Genomic DNA, 20,858 nt, shown 5'->3' on the forward strand with positions numbered 1-20,858 from the left:
AATCCCTGCGACCCTTCTCCTGACACCGAGCGCAATACAACCCCTGCAACCCTTCACCTGACCCGACACCGAGCGCAATACAACCCCTGCAACCCTTCTCCTGACCCGACACCGAGCGCAATACAACCCCTGCAACCCTTCACCTGACACCGAGCGCAATACAGCCCCTGCAACCCTTCTCCTGACCCGACACCGAGCGCAATCCAACCCCTGCAACCCTTCACCTGACACCGAGCGCAATACAACCCCTGCAACCCTTCACCTGACACCGAGCGCAATACAACCCCTGCGACCCTTCTTCTGACCCGACACCGAGCGCAATACAACCCCTGCGACCCTTCTCCTGACACCGAGCGCAATACAACCCCTGCAACCCTTCTCCTGACCCGACACCGAGCGCAATACAACCCCTGCGACCCTTCTCCTGACACCGAGCGCAATACAACCCCTGCAACCCTTCTCCTGACCCGACACCGAGCGCAATCCAACCCCTGCAACCCTTCACCTGACCCGACACCGAGCGCAATACAACCCCTGCAACCCTTCACCTGACACCGAGCGCAATACAACCTCTGCAACCCTTCTCCTGACCTGACACCGAGCGCAATACAACCCCTGCGACCCTTCTCCTGACACCGAGCGCAATACAACCCCTGCGACCCTTCACCTGACACCGAGCGCAATACAACCCCTGCGACCCTACACCTGACCTGACACCGAGCGCAATACAACCCCTGCGACCCTTCTCCTGACACCGAGGGCAATACAACCCCTGCGACCCTTCTCCTGACCTGACACCGAGCGCAATACAACCCCTGCGACCCTTCTCCTGACACCAAGCGCAATACAACCCCTGCGACCCTTCTCCTGACACCGAGCGCAATACAACCCCTGCGACCCTTCACCTGACACCGAGCGCAATACAACCCCTGCAACCCTTCACCTGACACCGAGCGCAATACAGCCCCTGCAACCCTTCACCTAAACCGACACCGAGCGCAATACAACCCCTGCGACCCTTCACCTAAACCGACACCGAGCGCAATACAACCCCTGCGACCCTTCTCCCGACACCGAGCGCAATACAACCCCTGCGACCCTTCTCCTGACACCGAGCGCAATACAACCCCTGCGACCCTTCTCCTGACACCGAGCGCAATACAACCCCTGCGACCCTTCACCTGACACCGAGCGCAATACAACCCCTGCAACCCTTCACCTGACACCGAGCGCAATACAACCCCTGCAACCCTTCATCTGACCCGACACCGAGCGCAATACAACCCCTGCGACCCTTCTCCTGACACCGAGCGCAATACAACCCCTGCAACCCTTCACCTGACCCGACACCGAGCGCAATACAACCCCTGCAACCCTTCACCTGACACCGAGCTCAATACAACCCCTGCAACCCTTCACCTGACCCGACACCGAGCGCAATACAACCCCTGCAACCCTTCACCTGACCCGACACCGAGCGCAATACAACCCCTGCAACCCTTCACCTGACACCATGCGCAATACAGCCCCTGCAACCCTTCTCCCGACACCGAGCGCAATACAACCCCTGCGACCCTTCACCTAAACCGACACCGAGCGCAATACAACCCCTGCGACCCTTCACCTAAACCGACACCGAGCGCAATACAACCCCTGCGACCCTTCTCCCGACACCGAGCGCAATACAACCCCTGCGACCCTTCTCCTGACACCGAGCGCAATACAACCCCTGCGACCCTTCTCCTGACACCGAGCGCAATACAACCCCTGCGACCCTTCACCTGACACCGAGCGCAATACAACCCCTGCGACCCTTCTCCTGACACCGAGCGCAATACAACCCCTGCGACCCTTCTCCTGACACCGAGCGCAATACAACCCCTGCGACCCTTCTCCTGACACCGAGCGCAATACAACCCCTGCGACCCTTCTCCTGACACTGAGCGCAATACAACCCCTGCGACCCTTCTCCTGACACCGAGCGCAATACAACCCCTGCGACCCTTCTCCTGACCCGACACCGAGCGCAAAACAACCCCTGCGACCCTTCTCCTGACACCGAGCGCAATACAACCCCTGCGACCCTTCTCCTGACACCAAGCGCAATACAACCCCTGCGACCCTTCTCCTGACACCGAGCGCAATACAACCCCTGCAACCCTTCTCCCGACACCGAGCGCAATACAACCCCTGCGACCCTTCACCTAAACCGACAACGAGCGCAATACAACCCCTGCAACCCTTCACCTGACACCGAGCACAATACAACCCCTGCGACCCTTCATCTGACCCGACACCGAGCGCAATACAACCCCTGCAACCCTTCACCTGACCTGACACAAAGCGCAATACAACCCCTGCGACCCTTCTCCAACACCGAGCGCAATACAACCCCTGCGACCCTTCTCCTGACACAGAGCGCAATACAACCCCTGCGACCCTTCTCCTGACACCAAGCGCAATACAACCCCTGCGACCCTTCTCCTGACACCGAGCGCAATACAGCCCCTGCAACCCTTCTCCCGACACCGAGCGCAATACAACCCCTGCGACCCTTCACCTAAACCGACACCGAGCGCAATACAACCCCTGCGACCCTTCACCTAAACCGACACCGAGCGCAATACAACCCCTGCGACCCTTCTCCTGACACCGAGCGCAATACAACCCCTGCAACCCTTCTCCTGACACCGAGCGCAATACAACCCCTGCGACCCTTCTCCTGACACCGAGCGCAATACAACCCCTGCAACCCTTCTCCCGACACCGAGCGCAATACAGCCCCTGCAACCCTTCTCCCGACACCGAGCGCAATACAACCCCTGTGACCCTTCTCCCGACACCGAGCGCAATACAACCCCTGCAACCCTTCTCCCGACACCGAGCGCAATACAACCCCTGCGACCGTTTACCTAAACCGACACCGAGCGCAATACAACCCCTGCGACCCTTCTCCTGACACCAAGCGCAATACAACCCCTGTGACCCTTCTCCTGACCCGACACCGAGCGCAATACAACCCCTGCGACCCTTCTCCTGACCCGACACCGAGCGCAATACAACCCCTGCGACCCTTCTCCTGACCCGACACCGAGCGCAATACAACCCCTGCAACCCTTCACCTGACCTGACACCGAACGCAATACAACCCCTGTGACCCTTCTCCCGACACCGAGCGCAATACAACCCCTGCAACCCTTCTCCTGACCCGACACCGAGCGCAATTCAACCCCTGCGACCCTTCACCTAAACCGACACCGAGCGCAATACAACCCCTGTGACCCTTCTCCTGACCCGACACCGAGTGCAATACAACCCCTGCAACCCTTCTCCTGACCCGACACCGAGCGCAATACAACCCCTGTGACCCTTCTCCTGACCCGACACCGAGCGCAATACAAACCCTGCGACCCTTCTCCTGACCTGACACCGAGCGCAATACAACCCCTGCGACCCTTCTCCTGACACCGAGCGCAATACAACCTCTGCGACCCTTCTCCTGACCTGACACCGAGCGCAATAAAACCCCTGCGACCCTTCTCCCGACACCGAGCGCAATACAACCCCTGTGACCCTTCTCCCGACACCGAGCGCAATACAACCCCTGCAACCCTTCTCCCGACACCGAGCGCAATACAACCCCTGCGACCGTTTACCTAAACCGACACCGAGCGCAATACAACCCCTGCGACCCTTCTCCTGACACCAAGCGCAATACAACCCCTGTGACCCTTCTCCTGACCCGACACCGAGCGCAATACAACCCCTGCGACCCTTCTCCTGACCCGACACCGAGCGCAATACAACCCCTGCGACCCTTCTCCTGACCCGACACCGAGCGCAATACAACCCCTGCAACCCTTCACCTGACCTGACACCGAACGCAATACAACCCCTGTGACCCTTCTCCCGACACCGAGCGCAATACAACCCCTGCAACCCTTCTCCTGACCCGACACCGAGCGCAATTCAACCCCTGCGACCCTTCACCTAAACCGACACCGAGCGCAATACAACCCCTGTGACCCTTCTCCTGACCCGACACCGAGTGCAATACAACCCCTGCAACCCTTCTCCTGACCCGACACCGAGCGCAATACAACCCCTGTGACCCTTCTCCTGACCCGACACCGAGCGCAATACAAACCCTGCGACCCTTCTCCTGACCTGACACCGAGCGCAATACAACCCCTGCGACCCTTCTCCTGACACCGAGCGCAATACAACCTCTGCGACCCTTCTCCTGACCTGACACCGAGCGCAATAAAACCCCTGCGACCCTTCTCCTGACACTGAGCGCAATACAACCCCTGCGACCCTTCTCCTGACACCGAGCGCAATACAACCCCTGCAACCCTTCACCTGACCCGACACTGAGCGCAATACAACCCCTGCGACCCTTCTCCTGACACCGAGCGCAATACAACCCCTGCGACCCTTCTCCTGACACCGAAAGCAATACAACCCCTGCGACCCTTCTCCTGACCCGACACCGAGCGCAATACAACCCCTGCGACCCTTCTCCTGACCCGACACCGAGCGCAATACAACCCCTGCAACCCTTCTCCTGACCCGACACCGAGCGCAATACAACCCCTGCAACCCTTCACCTGACGCCGAGCGCAATACAACCCCTGCAACCCTTCTCCTGACCCGACACCGAGCGCAATACAACCCCTGCAACCCTTCACCTGACCCGACACTGAGCGCAATACAACCCCTGCAACCCTTCACCTGACACCGAGCGCAATACAACCTCTGCGACCCTTCTCCTGACCTGACACCGTGCGCAATACAACCTCTGCGACCCTTCTCCTGACCCGACACCGAGCGCAATACAACCCCTGCGACCCTTCTCCTGACACCGAGCGCAATACAGCCCCTGCGACCCTTCTCCTGACCCGACACCGAGCGCAATACAACCCCTGCAACCCTTCATCTGACCCGACACTGAGCGCAATACAACCCCTGCGACCATTCTCCTGACACCAAGCGCAATACAACCCCTGCGACCCTTCTCCTGACCCGACACCGAGCGCAATACAACCCCTGCGACCCATCTCCTGACACCGAGCGCAATACAACCCCTGCGACCCTTCTCCTGACACCGAGCGCAATACAACCCCTGCGACCCTTCTCCTGACCCGACACCGAGCGCAATACAACCCCTGCAACCCTTCTCCTGACTCGACACCGAGCGCAATACAACCCCTGCAACCCTTCACCTGACCCGACACTGAGCGCAATACAACCCCTGCAACCCTTCACCTGACCCGACACCGAGCGCAATACAACCCCTGCGACCCTTCTCCTGACCCGACACTGAGCGCAATACAACCCCTGCAACCCTTCACCTGACCCGACACCGAGCGCAATACAACCCCTGCGACCCTTCTCCTGACACCGAGTGCAATACAACCCCTGCAACCCTTCTCCTGACACCGAGCGCAATACAACCCCTGCAACCCTTCTCCTGACCCGACACCGAGCGCAATACAACCCCTGCAACCCTTCACCTGACCTGACACCGAGCGCAATACAACCCCTGCGACCCTTCTCCTGACACAGAGCGCAATACAACCTCTGCGACCCTTCTCCTGACACCGAGCGCAATACAACCCCTGCGACCCTTCTCCTGACACCGAGCGCAATACAACCCCTGCGACCCTTCTCCTGACACCGAGCGCAATACAACCCCTGCGACCCTTCTCCTGACCCGACACCGAGCGCAATACAACCCCTGCGACCCTTCACCTGACACCGAGCGCAATACAACCCCTGCAAACCTTCTCCTGACACCGAGCGCAATACAACCCCTGCGACTCTTCTCCTGACCCGACACCGAGCGCAATACAACCCCTGCGACCCTTCACCTGACACCGAGCGCAATACAACCCCTGCGACCCTTCTCCTGACACCGAGCGCAATACAACCCCTGCGACCCTTCTCCTGACACCGAGCGCAATACAACCCCTGCAACCCTTCTCCTGACCCGACACCGAGCCCAATACAACCCCTGCGACCCTTCACCTGACCTGACACCGAACGCAATACAACCCCTGTGACCCTTCTCCCGACACCGAGCGCAATACAACCCCTGCAACCCTTCTCCTGACCCGACACCGAGCGCAATTCAACCCCTGCGACCCTTCACCTAAACCGACACCGAGCGCAATACAACCCCTGTGACCCTTCTCCTGACCCGACACCGAGTGCAATACAACCCCTGCAACCCTTCTCCTGACCCGACACCGAGCGCAATACAACCCCTGTGACCCTTCTCCTGACCCGACACCGAGCGCAATACAAACCCTGCGACCCTTCTCCTGACCTGACACCGAGCGCAATACAACCCCTGCGACCCTTCTCCTGACACCGAGCGCAATACAACCTCTGCGACCCTTCTCCTGACCTGACACCGAGCGCAATAAAACCCCTGCGACCCTTCTCCCGACACCGAGCGCAATACAACCCCTGTGACCCTTCTCCCGACACCGAGCGCAATACAACCCCTGCAACCCTTCTCCCGACACCGAGCGCAATACAACCCCTGCGACCGTTTACCTAAACCGACACCGAGCGCAATACAACCCCTGCGACCCTTCTCCTGACACCAAGCGCAATACAACCCCTGTGACCCTTCTCCTGACCCGACACCGAGCGCAATACAACCCCTGCGACCCTTCTCCTGACCCGACACCGAGCGCAATACAACCCCTGCGACCCTTCTCCTGACCCGACACCGAGCGCAATACAACCCCTGCAACCCTTCACCTGACCTGACACCGAACGCAATACAACCCCTGTGACCCTTCTCCCGACACCGAGCGCAATACAACCCCTGCAACCCTTCTCCTGACCCGACACCGAGCGCAATTCAACCCCTGCGACCCTTCACCTAAACCGACACCGAGCGCAATACAACCCCTGTGACCCTTCTCCTGACCCGACACCGAGTGCAATACAACCCCTGCAACCCTTCTCCTGACCCGACACCGAGCGCAATACAACCCCTGTGACCCTTCTCCTGACCCGACACCGAGCGCAATACAAACCCTGCGACCCTTCTCCTGACCTGACACCGAGCGCAATACAACCCCTGCGACCCTTCTCCTGACACCGAGCGCAATACAACCTCTGCGACCCTTCTCCTGACCTGACACCGAGCGCAATAAAACCCCTGCGACCCTTCTCCTGACACTGAGCGCAATACAACCCCTGCGACCCTTCTCCTGACACCGAGCGCAATACAACCCCTGCAACCCTTCACCTGACCCGACACTGAGCGCAATACAACCCCTGCGACCCTTCTCCTGATACCGAGCGCAATACAACCCCTGCGACCCTTCTCCTGACACCGAAAGCAATACAACCCCTGCGACCCTTCTCCTGACCCGACACCGAGCGCAATACAACCCCTGCGACCCTTCTCCTGACCCGACACCGAGCGCAATACAACCCCTGCAACCCTTCTCCTGACCCGACACCGAGCGCAATACAACCCCTGCAACCCTTCACCTGACGCCGAGCGCAATACAACCCCTGCAACCCTTCTCCTGACCCGACACCGAGCGCAATACAACCCCTGCAACCCTTCACCTGACCCGACACCGAGCGCAATACAACCCCTGCAACCCTTCACCTGACACCGAGCGCAATACAACCTCTGCGACCCTTCTCCTGACCTGACACCGTGCGCAATACAACCTCTGCGACCCTTCTCCTGACCCGACACCGAGCGCAATACAACCCCTGCGACCCTTCTCCTGACACCGAGCGCAATACAGCCCCTGCGACCCTTCTCCTGACCCGACACCGAGCGCAATACAACCCCTGCAACCCTTCATCTGACCCGACACTGAGCGCAATACAACCCCTGCGACCATTCTCCTGACACCAAGCGCAATACAACCCCTGCGACCCTTCTCCTGACACCGAGCGCAATACAACCCCTGCGACCCTTCTCCTGACACCGAGCGCAATACAACCCCTGCGACCCTTCTCCTGACCCGACACCGAGCGCAATACAACCCCTGCGACCCTTCACCTGACACCGAGCGCAATACAACCCCTGCAAACCTTCTCCTGACACCGAGCGCAATACAACCCCTGCGACTCTTCTCCTGACCCGACACCGAGCGCAATACAACCCCTGCGACCCTTCACCTGACACCGAGCGCAATACAACCCCTGCGACCCTTCTCCTGACACCGAGCGCAATACAACCCCTGCGACCCTTCTCCTGACACCGAGCGCAATACAACCCCTGCAACCCTTCTCCTGACCCGACACCGAGCCCAATACAACCCCTGCGACCCTTCACCTGACACCGAGCGCAATACAAACACTGCAACCGTTCTCCTGACACCGAGCGCAATACAACCCCTGCAACACTTCTCCTGACCCGACACCGAGCGCAATACAACCCCCGCGACCCTTCTCCCGACACCGAGCGCAATACAACCTCTGCAACACTTCTCCTGACCCGACACCGAGCGCAATACAACCCCCGCGACCCTTCTCCTGACACCGAGCGCAATACAACCCCTGCGACCCTTCACCTGACCCGACACCGAGCGCAATACAACCCCTGCAACCCTTCACCTGACACCGAGCGCAATACAAACGCTGCAACCCTTCTCCTGACACCGAGCGCAATACAACCCCTGCAACCCTTCTCCTGACCCGACACCGAGCGCAATACAACCCCTGCGACCCTTCACCTGACACCGAGCGCAATACAACCCCTGCGACCCTTCTCCTGACACCGAGCGCAATACAACCCCTGCGACCCTTCTCCTGACCTGACACCGAGCGCAATACAACCCCTGCGACCCTTCACCTGACACCGAGCACAATACAACCCCTGCAACCCTTCTGCTGACCTGACACCGAGCGCAATACAACCCCTGCGACCCCTCTCCTGACATCGAGCGCAATACAACCCCTGCGACCCTTCACCTGACACCGAGCGCAATACAAACGCTGCAACCCTTCTCCTGACACCGAGCGCAATACAACCCCTGCGACCCTTCACCTGACCTGACACCGAGCGCAATACAACCTCTGCGACCCTTCTCCTGACCTGACACCGAGCGCAATACAACCTCTGCGACCCTTCTCCTGACACCGAGCACAATACAACCCCTGCGACCCTTCTCCTGACCCGACACCGAGCGCAATACAACCCCTGCAACCCTTCACCTGACACCGAGTGCAATACAACCCCTGCGACCCTTCTCCTGACACCGAGCGCAATACAACCCCTGCAACCCTTCTCCTGACCCGACACCGAGCGCAATACAACCCCTGCGACCCTTCACCTGACGCCGAGCGCAATACAACCCCTGCAACCCTTCTCCTGACCGACACCGAGCGCAATACAACCCCTGCGACCCTTCACCTGACGCCGAGCGCAATACAAACGCTGCAACCCTTCTTCTGACACCGAGCGCAATACAACCCCTGCGACCCTTCACCTGACCCGACACCGAGCGCAATACAACCTCTGCAACACTTCTCCTGACCCGACACCGAGCGCAATACAACCCCTGCGACCCTTCTCCTGACACCGAGCGCAATACAACCCCTGCGACCCTTCACCTGACACCGAGCGCAATACAAACGCTGCAACCCTTCTCCTGACACCGAGCGCAATACAACCCCTGCAACCCTTCTCCTGACCCGACACCGAGCGCAATACAACCTCTGCAACACTTCTCCTGACCCGACACCGAGCGCAATACAACCCCTGCGACCCTTCTCCTGACACCGAGCGCAATACAACCCCTGCGACCCTTCTCCTGACCTGACACCGAGCGCAATACAACCCCTTCAACCCTTCTCCTGACACCGAGCGCAATACAACCCCTGCGACCCCTCTCCTGACATCGAGCGCAATACAACCCCTGCGACCCTTCACCTGACACCGAGCGCAATACAAACGCTGCAACCCTTCTCCTGACACCGAGCGCAATACAACCCCTGCAACCCTTCTCCTGACACCGAGCGCAATACAACCTCTGCGACCCTTCTCCTGACCTGACACCGAGCGCAATACAACCTCTGCGACCCTTCTCCTGACCTGACACCGAGCGCAATACAACCTCTGCGACCCTTCTCCTGACACCGAGCGCAAAACAACCCCTGCGACCCTTCTCCTGACCCGACACCGAGCGCAATACAACCCCTGCAACCCTTCACCTGACACCGAGCGCAATACAACCCCTGCGACCCTTCTCCTGACACCGAGCGCAATACAACCCCTGCGACTCTTCTCCTGACCCGACACCGAGCGCAATACAACCCCTGCGACCCTTCTCCTGACACCGAGCGCAATACAACCCCTGCGACCCTTCTCCTGACACCGAGCGCAATACAACCCCTGCGACTCTTCTCCTGACCCGACACTGAGCGCAATACAACCCCTGCGACCCTTCTCCTGACACCGAGCGCAATACAACCCCTGCGACCCTTCTCCTGACACCGAGCGCAATACAACCCCTGCGACCCTTCTCCTGACACCGAGCGCAATACAACCCCTGCGACTCTTCTCCTGACCCGACACTGAGCGCAATACAACCCCTGCGACCCTTCTCCTGACACCGAGCGCAATACAACCCCTGCGACCCCTCACCTGACCAGACACTGAGCGCAATACATCTGGAGGGGAGTATGGGAGAGGCTCGGGAGAGGTTCTGGAGGTGAGTATGGGAGAGGCTCGGGAGAGTTTCTGGAGGTGAGTATGGGAGAGGCTCGGGAGAAGTTCTGGAGGTGAGTATGGGAGAAGCTCGGGAGAGGTTCTGGAGGTGAGTATGGGAGAGGCTCGGGAGAGGTTCTGGAGGAGAGCATGGGAGAGGTTCTGGAGGTGAGTATGGGAGAGGCTCGGGAGAAGTTCTGGAGGTGAGTATGGGAGAGGCTCGGGAGAGGTTCTGGAGGAGAGTATGGGAGAGGTTCTGGAGGTGAGTATGGGAGAGGCTCGGGAGAAGTTCTGGAGGTGAGTATGGGAGAGGCTCGGGAGAGGTTCTGGAGGAGAGTATGGGAGAGGTTCTGGAGGTGAGTATGGGAGAGGCTCGGGAGAGGTTCTGGAGGTGAGTATGGGAGAGGCTCGGGAGAAGTCCTGGAGGCGAGTATGGGAGAGGCTCGGGAGAAGTTCTGGAGGTGAGTATGGGAGAGGCTCGGGAGAAGTCCTGGAGGTGAGTATGGGAGAGGCTCGGGAGAAGTCCTGGAGGTGAGTATGGGAGAGGCTCGGGAGAAGTCCTGGAGGCGAGTATGGGAGAGGCTCGGGAGAAGTCCTGGAGGCGAGTATGGGAGAGGCTCGGGAGAAGTTCTGGAGGTGAGTATGGGAGAGGCTCGGGAGAGGTTCTGGAGGTGAGTATGGGAGAGGCTTGGGAGAAGTTCTGGAGGAGAGTATGGGAGAGGTTCTGGAGGTGAGTATGGGAGAGGTTCTGGAGGAGAGTATGGGAGAGGTTCTGGAGGAGAGTATGGGAGAGGCTCTGGAGGTGAGTATGGGAGAGGTTCTGGAGGAGAGTATGGGAGAGGTTCTGGAGGAGAGTATGGGAGAGGTTCTGGAGGTGAGTATGGGAGAGGTTCTGGAGGAGAGTATGGGAGAGGTTCTGGAGGAGAGTATGGGAGAGGCTCGGGAGAGGATCTGGAGGTGAGTATGGGAGAGGCTCGGGAGAGGTTCTGGAGGTGAGTATGGGAGAGGCTCGGGAGAAGTTCTGGAGGTGAGTATGGGAGAAGGTGCGGGAGATAGAGAACAGGAGGTCCTGGGAGGAACGAAGAGAACGATTTGGTTGGTGATGTAGCGGGGGATGGAGTTATGGACGGCTTTATAAGTAATGGTTAGGGGGTGGTTGGGTAGGAAGGGGCGTATCTCGGAGATGTTGGAGGTTGAGGCAAGCCATGGACAGTGATTGGATGAGGGGCCGAAAGGAGAGTTCAGAGTCCAGGATGACACCTTGGATCTTGGCATGGGGGGGGGGGGGGTAGATGAGACTTTGATTTTGACAGAGAAGTCAGGGGGAAGAGGAATTGGGGGGGGGGGGAATCGTGAGCTTGGTTTTGAGTTTGAAAAAGAACTATCACCCCCATCAGACGATCGATGTCTATGACAGAAGTGATTGGGACACATGAATGCCATATAGGACCCCCCCGAGTCACCGCAGGCGAGGGGCCCAACATGTCAGCGGATCACTTCTAAAAAAAAAAAAAAAAAACACCAAAAAAGAGAAACTGCTTCACTGCGAATAAGGAGGCTGTGTGGTCACAAGATGGAGGCCAGGGTGACCCCGACTACTTCATCCCTCCCCCCCCTCTCCACAGTACTCCCCCCCCCCCCCCACTGTACTCCCCCCTCACCTCTACAGCATGCAGAACATCCTTATCACCTCCACAGCAGTCCTAGATCATCTCTATAGTGTTCACAACCCCCACCGTCCGCGGCACTTCCCCCTCTGCCCCCCACCGTCCGCAGCACTTCCCCCTCTGCCCCCCACCGTCCGCAGCACTTCCCCCTCTGCCCCCCACCGACCGCAGCACTTCCCCCTCTGCCCCCCACCGTCCGCAGCACTTCCCCCTCTGCCCCCCACCGTCCGCAGCACTTCCCCCTCTGCCCCCCACCGTCCGCAGCACTTCCCCCTCTGCCCCCCACCGTCCGCGGCACTTCCCCCTCTGCCCCCCACCGTCCGCAGCACTTCCCCCCTCTGCCCCCCACCGTCCGCAGCACTTCCCCCTCTGCCCCCCACCGTCCGCGGCACTTCCCCCTCTGCCCCCCACCGTCCGCGGCACTTCCCCCTCTGCCCCCCACCGTCCGCAGCACTTCCCCCTCTGCCCCCCACCGTCCGCGGCACTTCCCCCTCTGCCCCCCACCGTCCGCGGCACTTCCCCCTCTGCCGTCCGCTGCACTTCCCCCTCTGCCCCCCACCGTCTGCGGCACTTCCCCCTCTGCCCCCCACCGTCCGCAGCACTTCCCCCTCTGCCCCCCACCGTCCGCAGCACTTCCCCCTCTGCCCCCCACCGTCCGCAGCACTTCCCCCTCTGCCCCCCACCGTCCGCGGCACTTCCCCCTCTGCCGTCCGCTGCACTTCCCCCTCTGCCCCCCACCGTCCGCGGCACTTCCCCCTCTGCCCCCCACCGTCCGCAGCACTTCCCCCTCTGCCCCCCACCGTCCGCAGCACTTCCCCCCTCTGCCCCCCACCGTCCGCAGCACTTACCCCCCCCTCTGCCCCCCACCGTCCGCAGCACTTCCCCGTCACCCCAACATTATTACCCCGTCTCTTCCACTGCACTCTCCATCACCTCTGCTGCCCAGTGCCCCCGCAGCACTTCCCCCTCTGCCCCCCACGGTCCGCAGCACTTCCCCCATAGCACAGAATACCCAATCACCTCCACAGTTTCCCCCTCCGATCTTCCTATAACTCCCAATTTCTGCAGCCAGGAATAATAAAAGGATAATATGGGAATATTTCACATTAGAGATCTTCTGACCCGGCGGGCACACTTGTAGAATCTTTACAGAGAGAGGCGGGATTTGTACCCCGGATGTTCTATGCATAGAATTCCTGTTTGCAGACCGTTGGAAAGTTTCAGCAGCGATTGCACAGCGGCCACCGCAACGTGTCCAGACATGAGCGGAATGTCGGATATAAGCCGGAGGATTACATTCCGCTCTCCATCACTACAGAGATGAAACAATCACTGCCCCCCCCCCCCCCACTCTGATACCTTCTACTGGGAGAACGTTCCATACCAGTCCAGTGTCACCAATAAGAGGGCACACCCAGCCCCCCTCCGATACCTTCTATTCCTTCTACTGGGAGAACGTTCCATACCAGTCCAGTGTCACCAATAAGAGGGGTACACCCAGCCCCCCATTGAGGGACACAGGAATTCTTATACAGTCGGTATATACTGCCACCTACAGGAGGATTGGATACTGGCATACCGAAAAAAAATGACAAAATTGTGGGCCGGCCTAGGATAACCCCTCCTCTACCCAGCATGCCCCAAGTTGGTAGTAGAACAGAGGGGGGAGGGGGGGACCTTTGTCCTGAATGGATTCTCAGAAAAGGGTTTTATGGGAAGTCCAGAAATCTCACTGAGGGGCACAAAGTCAGATTCTGTTGGGACGTCTAAACTCCGCCCATCCAAGGGGGAGGGGGGAGGGGGGGGCACTAGTGGGGAACCAAATTTAAATTTTTGGTGCTGAACCCGAAATTCACTGAGACCAAAAACCAAAAACGGACAGTTTTTAAACAAACAATTTTAAATGTAATGAATGTAGCCGGTGTTTTTTCATTGAAGGCAATGGGACGCCATTATTCACACCTTTTCTTTGTCTCTATGCAGATCGGTGATGACCTCCAGTTTCAGACCATAATTTTCCATGGCTGATTTATCTCTGCACCCCCAGTGGGCATCAGCAGAAAAACACCAACAGACCTCACTGGGAGGACCTGCAGCCCAGGAGCCACCTGAAGGACCAACGCCCAGACCTGATTGGAGGAGGTTAGACAGAGGAACCTACCAACACAACCAGGGGGGGGGACATGGAGGATCACTGAGAGGTTCCAGACCAGGACAGAGAAGCGACTCCACATGGAAAGGAACCCCAAACCTTAGTCAGAGGAAATCCGATCGACCCAAACCCACCAAGTGACATCAACTTCCCGAGAATGGAGGAGACCCAAAATCCACGCTGATCAGCGGAGAACATCGGGGAACAGCAAACAATTAGGAAGACTTTTCTCAGCAGATGTCTTCTAAAGAACACCAAAGTCCGGTCTTCCTGTGGGTGGCGGTATAACCCTCCTCTTTGGACCTCGGTGTCCCTCAAGGCTCAACGTTCTTCTCAGAGAACATTCCTGGAGCTCCCCCATCAATGCTTCTCTCCAGGAAAGAGGACGCGGGGGGGGGGGGGGGTCCAGGGCCGGACTCCCCATATGAATGTAAGGAGCGGACCGAGGAGTCAGCATGGCGGGAAGAGTTTTATCTCTGGTTGTAAAGTGATCTCATCCTTATTATCAGAGGTCAGGGTGAGGACTCCGGTAATGGTTAACAGTCCCATCCCCCACAGTCCTCCTATACAGGTGAGCAGAAAAGGTGCAACTACCCCTCCCCCACTACACAATCCCAAATTACCAACCTCAGAGCCGACACACAATGACTGCTTACCCAACCACATCACCTGTCCACTGTACACCCCCCCCCCCATCTTATCCCCCCCTCTCCTCCATCTGACCCCCCTCCTTCCCCATCTGACCCCCCCACTCCTCCCCCATCTGACCCCCCTCCTCCCCCATCTGACCCCCCCCCTCCTCCTCCCCCATCTGACCCCCCCCTCCTCCTCCCCCATCTGACCCCCTCCTCCTCCTCCATCTGACCCCCCCACTCCTCCTCCATCTGACCCCCCCACTCCTCCCCCATCTGACCCCCCCACTCCTCCCCCATCTGACCCCCCCACTCCTCCCCCATCTGACCCCCCCACTCCTCCATCTGACCCCCCCCCTCCCCCATCTGACCCCCCCCACTCCTCCATCTGACCCCCCCACTCCTCCTCCATCTGACCCCCCTCCTCCCCCATCTGACCCCCCTCCTCCTCCATCTGATCCCCCCCCCTCCTCCATCTGATCCCCCCCTCAACACAATCTTAAATTACCAACCCCACAGAGCCGGCACACAATGACTGCTCACCCAACCACACAGGGACCACATCACCTGTCCAGTGTACCCCCCCACCCCCAACTGACCCCCCCTCCTCCTCTGATCCCCTGACCTGACCCTACCTTCATCCAATCCTACAGAAGCAACGGAGTATATATGATGTCCCCCATGAGAGCCAAAAATAGAAACCGTCCCCCCAAATACAGGAAATGGGGAGATGGACAGCGGGGGGGGGGGGGGTTTAGACGCTAAATTTAGGATGAGGATTTTACTCACCAACATCACCACACACCAATTCAATATTCCTCTATAATTATTATATCCACTGGCTGAGCTCAGGAGAGACTCCTGCAACTTGTGACACCTAGAGAGATACAAAGCAACATTGTTTATAAACATTGATCAGACAGGAGATAGAGAGATACAAAGTAACATTGTTTATAAACATTGATCAGACGGGAGATAGAGAGATACAAAGTAACATTGTTTATAAACATTGATCAGACGGGAGATAGAGAGATACAAAGTAACATTGTTTATAAACATTGATCAGACAGGAGATGGAGAGATACAAAGTAACATTGTTTATAAACATTGATCAGACAGGAGATAGAGAGATACAAAGTAAATTTGTTTATAAACATTGATCAGACAGGAGATGGAGAGATACAAAGTAACATTGTTTATAAACATTGATCAGACAGGAGATAGAGAGATACAAAGTAAATTTGTTTATAAACATTGATCAGACAGGAGATGGAGAGATACAAAGTAACATTGTTTATAAACATTGATCAGACGGAGATAGAGAGATACAAAGTAACATTGTTTATAAACATTGATCAGATATAGAGAGATACAAAGTAACATTGTTTATAAACATTGATCTGACGGGAGATGGAGAGATACAAAGTAACATTGTTTATAAACATTGATCAGACAGGAGATACAAAGTAACATTGTTTATAAACATTGATCAGACGGGAGATAGAGACAAAGTAACATTGTTTATAAACATCGATCAGACGGGAGATAGAGAGATACAAAGTAACATTGTTTATAAACATTGATCAGATGGGAGATAGAGAGATACAAAGTAACATTGTTTATAAACATCGATCAGACGGGAGATCGAGAGATACAAAGTAACATTGTTTATAAACATTGATCAGACGGGAGATGGAGAGATACAAAGTAACATTGTTTATAAACATTGATCAGACGGGAGATAGAGAGATACAAAGTAACATTGTTTATAAACATTGATCAGACGGGAGATAGAGAGATACAAAGTAACATTGTTTATAAACATTGATCAGATGGGAGATAGAGAGATACAAAGTAAATTTGTTTATAAACATTGCTCAGACAGGAGATAGAGAGATACAAAGTAACATTGTTGGTATTAGGTGGAGCAATCGGGTCACCATAGTCACCTGACCACTCTCCTAGATTTTTTAGTTTTATACCCCCCCCCCCCGCCATGTTTCTGGGCTCGGCTGTCTCTCCTGTGGCCCCCATGGAAGGTGTTGGTAGGTGGAGGGGGAGGAGTCTCTGGGTGATTGGTCGCTGTGTATAGGGAAGACGCCCCCCCAGGACAATTCAAAACAGAGGTGATGAGCGCTATGGAGGGTGCGAGATGGATAAATAAATAGAGGTGTAAGCTGCCACCAACCAATCCCGGGAATACAGGGGTCAAAGTTGAAATAAAAGTGAGGAGAGTTGGTAAACGGCGCTCCCTGATAGATCTCTATGTCCAAAGGTCTTATCAATGTCTATTCAGAAAATCAAATCTATAAATAATTCATAAATAGCGGGGGGTGCGGGGGACTGAGAAGAGCTCGGTGTCCAAGGAATAATATAGTGATTGGAACAAGAAATAAAACCAATAAAATGTATTAATAATTCAGTGCAAACAAATATTATCAATAAACCTGTGTGGGTAATCAATATATATATATTGGCTCCTTTAAAAACGAGAATTATAAAACGTTTCTTTATAGTGCTAGTGACAGGTAAAAGAAAAGGTGATGTGGGTGTCTATACCTGTGGTGGCCACTAGGTACCGCTCTCACCCTGTATAACCTTTTAGATAGTTGTAGTATCAGCTGTCAGGCAGAAGGAATCCAGGGGTTTGCCTGGACACAGGATGGCTATTTATTGGCCGGGAGTACGCTGAGTTGGCGCCACTCCAGTAGACGTCCTATGACGAAACGCGTAGGGTGGAGTTTACGTCAAACGTCACTTCCGGTCTTTGGAGTCTGAGCCGTGGAACGTGGAAGCTTCCCGGCGTCTACACTGATCCGATTCAGCCTAAGCGTCAGTCAGTTATATCTTAGCGCTTAGCAATTTATATACTGCACTATGGGGTTTTCTTCTTTTTGTTGGAGCATTTAGGTCAGAGGACCGCCTCACTCCTACACAAATCTGCTCAACTATACGGAGGAAACCCCTGGATTCCTTCTGCCTGACAGCTGATGCTAGAACTCTCTAAAAGGTTATACAGGGTGAGAGCAATACCTAGTGGCCACCACAGGTATAGACCGGAAGTGACGTTTGTCGTAAACTCCACCCTATGCGTTTCGTCATAGGACGTCTACTGGAGTGGCGTCAGGTTATACAGGGTGAGTGCGATACCTAGTGGCCACCACAGGTATAGACTGGAAGTGACGTTTGACGTTAACTCCACCCTATGCGTTTCGTCATAGGACGTCTACTGGAGTGGCGTCAACTCAGCGTACTCCCGGCCAATAAATAGCCATCCTGTGTCCAGGCAAACCCCTGGATTCCTTCTGCCTGACAGCTGATGCTAGAACTCTCTAAAAGGTTATACAGGGTGAGAGCAATACCTAGTGGCCACCACAGGTATAGACCGGAAGTGACGTTTGTCGTAAACTCCACCCTATGCGTTTCGTCATAGGACGTCTACTGGAGTGGCGTCAGGTTATACAGGGTGAGTGCGATACCTAGTGGCCACCACAGGTATAGACTGGAAGTGACGTTTGACGTTAACTCCACCCTATGCGTTTCGTCATAGGACGTCTACTGGAGTGGCGTCAACTCAGCGTACTCACGGCCAATAAATAGCCATCCTGTGTGTGGTTGAGCAGATGATCTAGAAGTGAGGCGGTCATCCGACTTAAATGCTCCAACAAAAAGAAGAAAACCCCAAAGTGCATTACAGAGGGGAGTAAGATGGCCCCTGTTTTTTGCCTCAAGTGAGTATCAATATGGCGCCGTTTACACACATTGGTTGCCTGGACACAGGATGGCTATTTATTGGCCGGGAGTACGCTGAGTTGACGCCACTCCAGTAGACGTCCTATGATGAAACGCGTAGGGTGGAGTTTACGTCAAACGTCACTTCTGGTCTTTGGAGTCTGAGCCGTGGAACGCGGGAGCTTCCCGGCGTCTACACTGATCCGATTCAGCCTAAGCGTGAGTCAGTTATATCTTAGCGCTTAGCAATTTATATACTGCACTATGGGGTTTTCTTCTTTTTGTTGGAGCATTTAGGTCGGATGACCGCCTTACTCCTACACAAATCTGCTCAACCACACGGAGGAAACCCCTGGATTCCTTCTGCCTGACAGCTGATACTATAACTATCTAAAAGGTTATACAGGGTGAGTGCGATACCTAGTGGCCATCACAGGTATAGACCGGAAGGGACGTTTGACATAAACTCCACCCTACGCGTTTCGTCATAGGACGTCTACTGAAGTGGCGTCAGGTTATACAGGGTGAGAGCGGTACCTAGTGGCCACCACAGGTATAGACTGAAGGTGACGTTTGATGTAAACTCCACCCTATGCGTTTCGTCATAGGACGTCTACTGAAGTGGCGTCAGGTTATACAGGGTGAGAGCGATACCTAGTGGCCACCACAGGTATAGACACCCACATCACCTTTTCTTTTACCTGTCACTAGCACTATACTGAGCACTATAAAGAAATGTTTTATAATTCTTGTATACATATATTGATTACCCACACAGGGTTTATTGATAAAATTTGTTTGCACTGAATTATTAATACATTTTATTGGTATTATTCCTTGGACAGCGAGCTCTTCTCAGTCCCCCGCACCCCCGCTATTTATGATTTGATGAATAGACATTTATAGATCTATCAGGGGGCGCCGTTTACCAACTCTCCTCACTTTTATTTCCCCAGGACAATGTTCAGCGCTGTCACACTTTGAATGACGATGACTCTGTCATGTAACATTGTATACAGATGACATTTCTATCACACAAGCTTTCTATTGGTGGTATGAAGGTGGGCGGTGCCCGGCGTGTACAGCGGAAGGTCGTACCTGTATGCCAATAAGTGCAATAGACACTGGGGGGGGGCGCTCTGATTGGACACAGGGGGAGCCAATCACTGGACTCGATGTCTGCCAGTCACCTGCGATGGTTCCTGGGATCGCCGGGAGAAGATCCGGTGCTGGGCAGGAATACGGATCTCACCGACTCCTCTCCATCACTGCAGGGGATTGTGGGTACTCTGAGCCTGACAGGAGGGGCGGGGTTTGTGTTCAGCCCATCCCAGGAGGAGCTCCGCCTCCGCAATAACCCGCCCCCAGCTGTGTCACCTCCAATCACTGATATGAGGGGCGGGGTTTGTTTCCATGCCCTCCCAGGAGGGGCTCCGCCTCCACAATAACCCGCCCCCAGCTGTGTGATCTCCAATCACTGATATGAGGGGTGGGATTTGTTCTAGGCCCTCCCAGGAGGAGCTCCGCCTCTGCTATATCCCGCCCCCAGCTGTGTCACCTCCAATCAGAAGTCTATAAAGAGGCGTGTCCACCAAGATCTGGGGGCGGGGCCCATGTAAAGAGAACCAGTCATAGTAAGTGTGCAGAGCCAGCATGCAGCCAGTGAAGGAGCGATGAGTGACCCCTAATTACCGGGAGGACTGCTGATTGGCTAAGAGACTCACCTCAGCTCCGCCCCCTCCCGGCCGGTGTCGGTCTCGGTGGTGTCTCCGGTACTCGGCATTCTCCGTTCCCGCCTCCTCCTGGCCCCTCCTCCGTCCTCTCCCGCCATCTCCGGTTCTCTCACCCGCCGCTCCTTCATCCGTCTCCTGTCCGAGGCCGCCGCTCCGGTCACTCTCAGTCTCCGCCCCCCGCCCAATCACCGCACGGGGCACCTAATAAGATCCCGCCTACCGCCCAATCACGGCCCAGGACAC

At 56.1% G+C, this 20,858-nt stretch overlaps 1 protein-coding gene across 1 annotated transcript in view; it reads right to left on the reverse strand.

The window, feature by feature from the left end:
• DGAT1 (diacylglycerol O-acyltransferase 1) overlaps window positions 1–20,761 on the reverse strand; it is a 68,940-nt gene extending 48,179 nt beyond the window's left edge. The window contains exons 1-2 of the mRNA XM_082258493.1: window positions 20,607–20,761; window positions 15,940–16,027 (exon numbers count right to left, since the gene is read on the reverse strand). Of these exons, the coding sequence (XP_082114619.1) occupies window positions 15,940–16,027; window positions 20,607–20,743 (225 nt within the window). The 5' untranslated portion in view covers window positions 20,744–20,761. The remainder of the gene's footprint in view (window positions 1–15,939; window positions 16,028–20,606) is intronic.
• Window positions 20,762–20,858: the final 97 nt, after the last annotated feature.

The sequence above is a fragment of the Pelophylax lessonae genome (assembly GCF_965119305.1).
Source record: "Pelophylax lessonae genome assembly, chromosome: 5".
Classification (NCBI taxonomy): domain Eukaryota; kingdom Metazoa; phylum Chordata; class Amphibia; order Anura; family Ranidae; genus Pelophylax; species Pelophylax lessonae.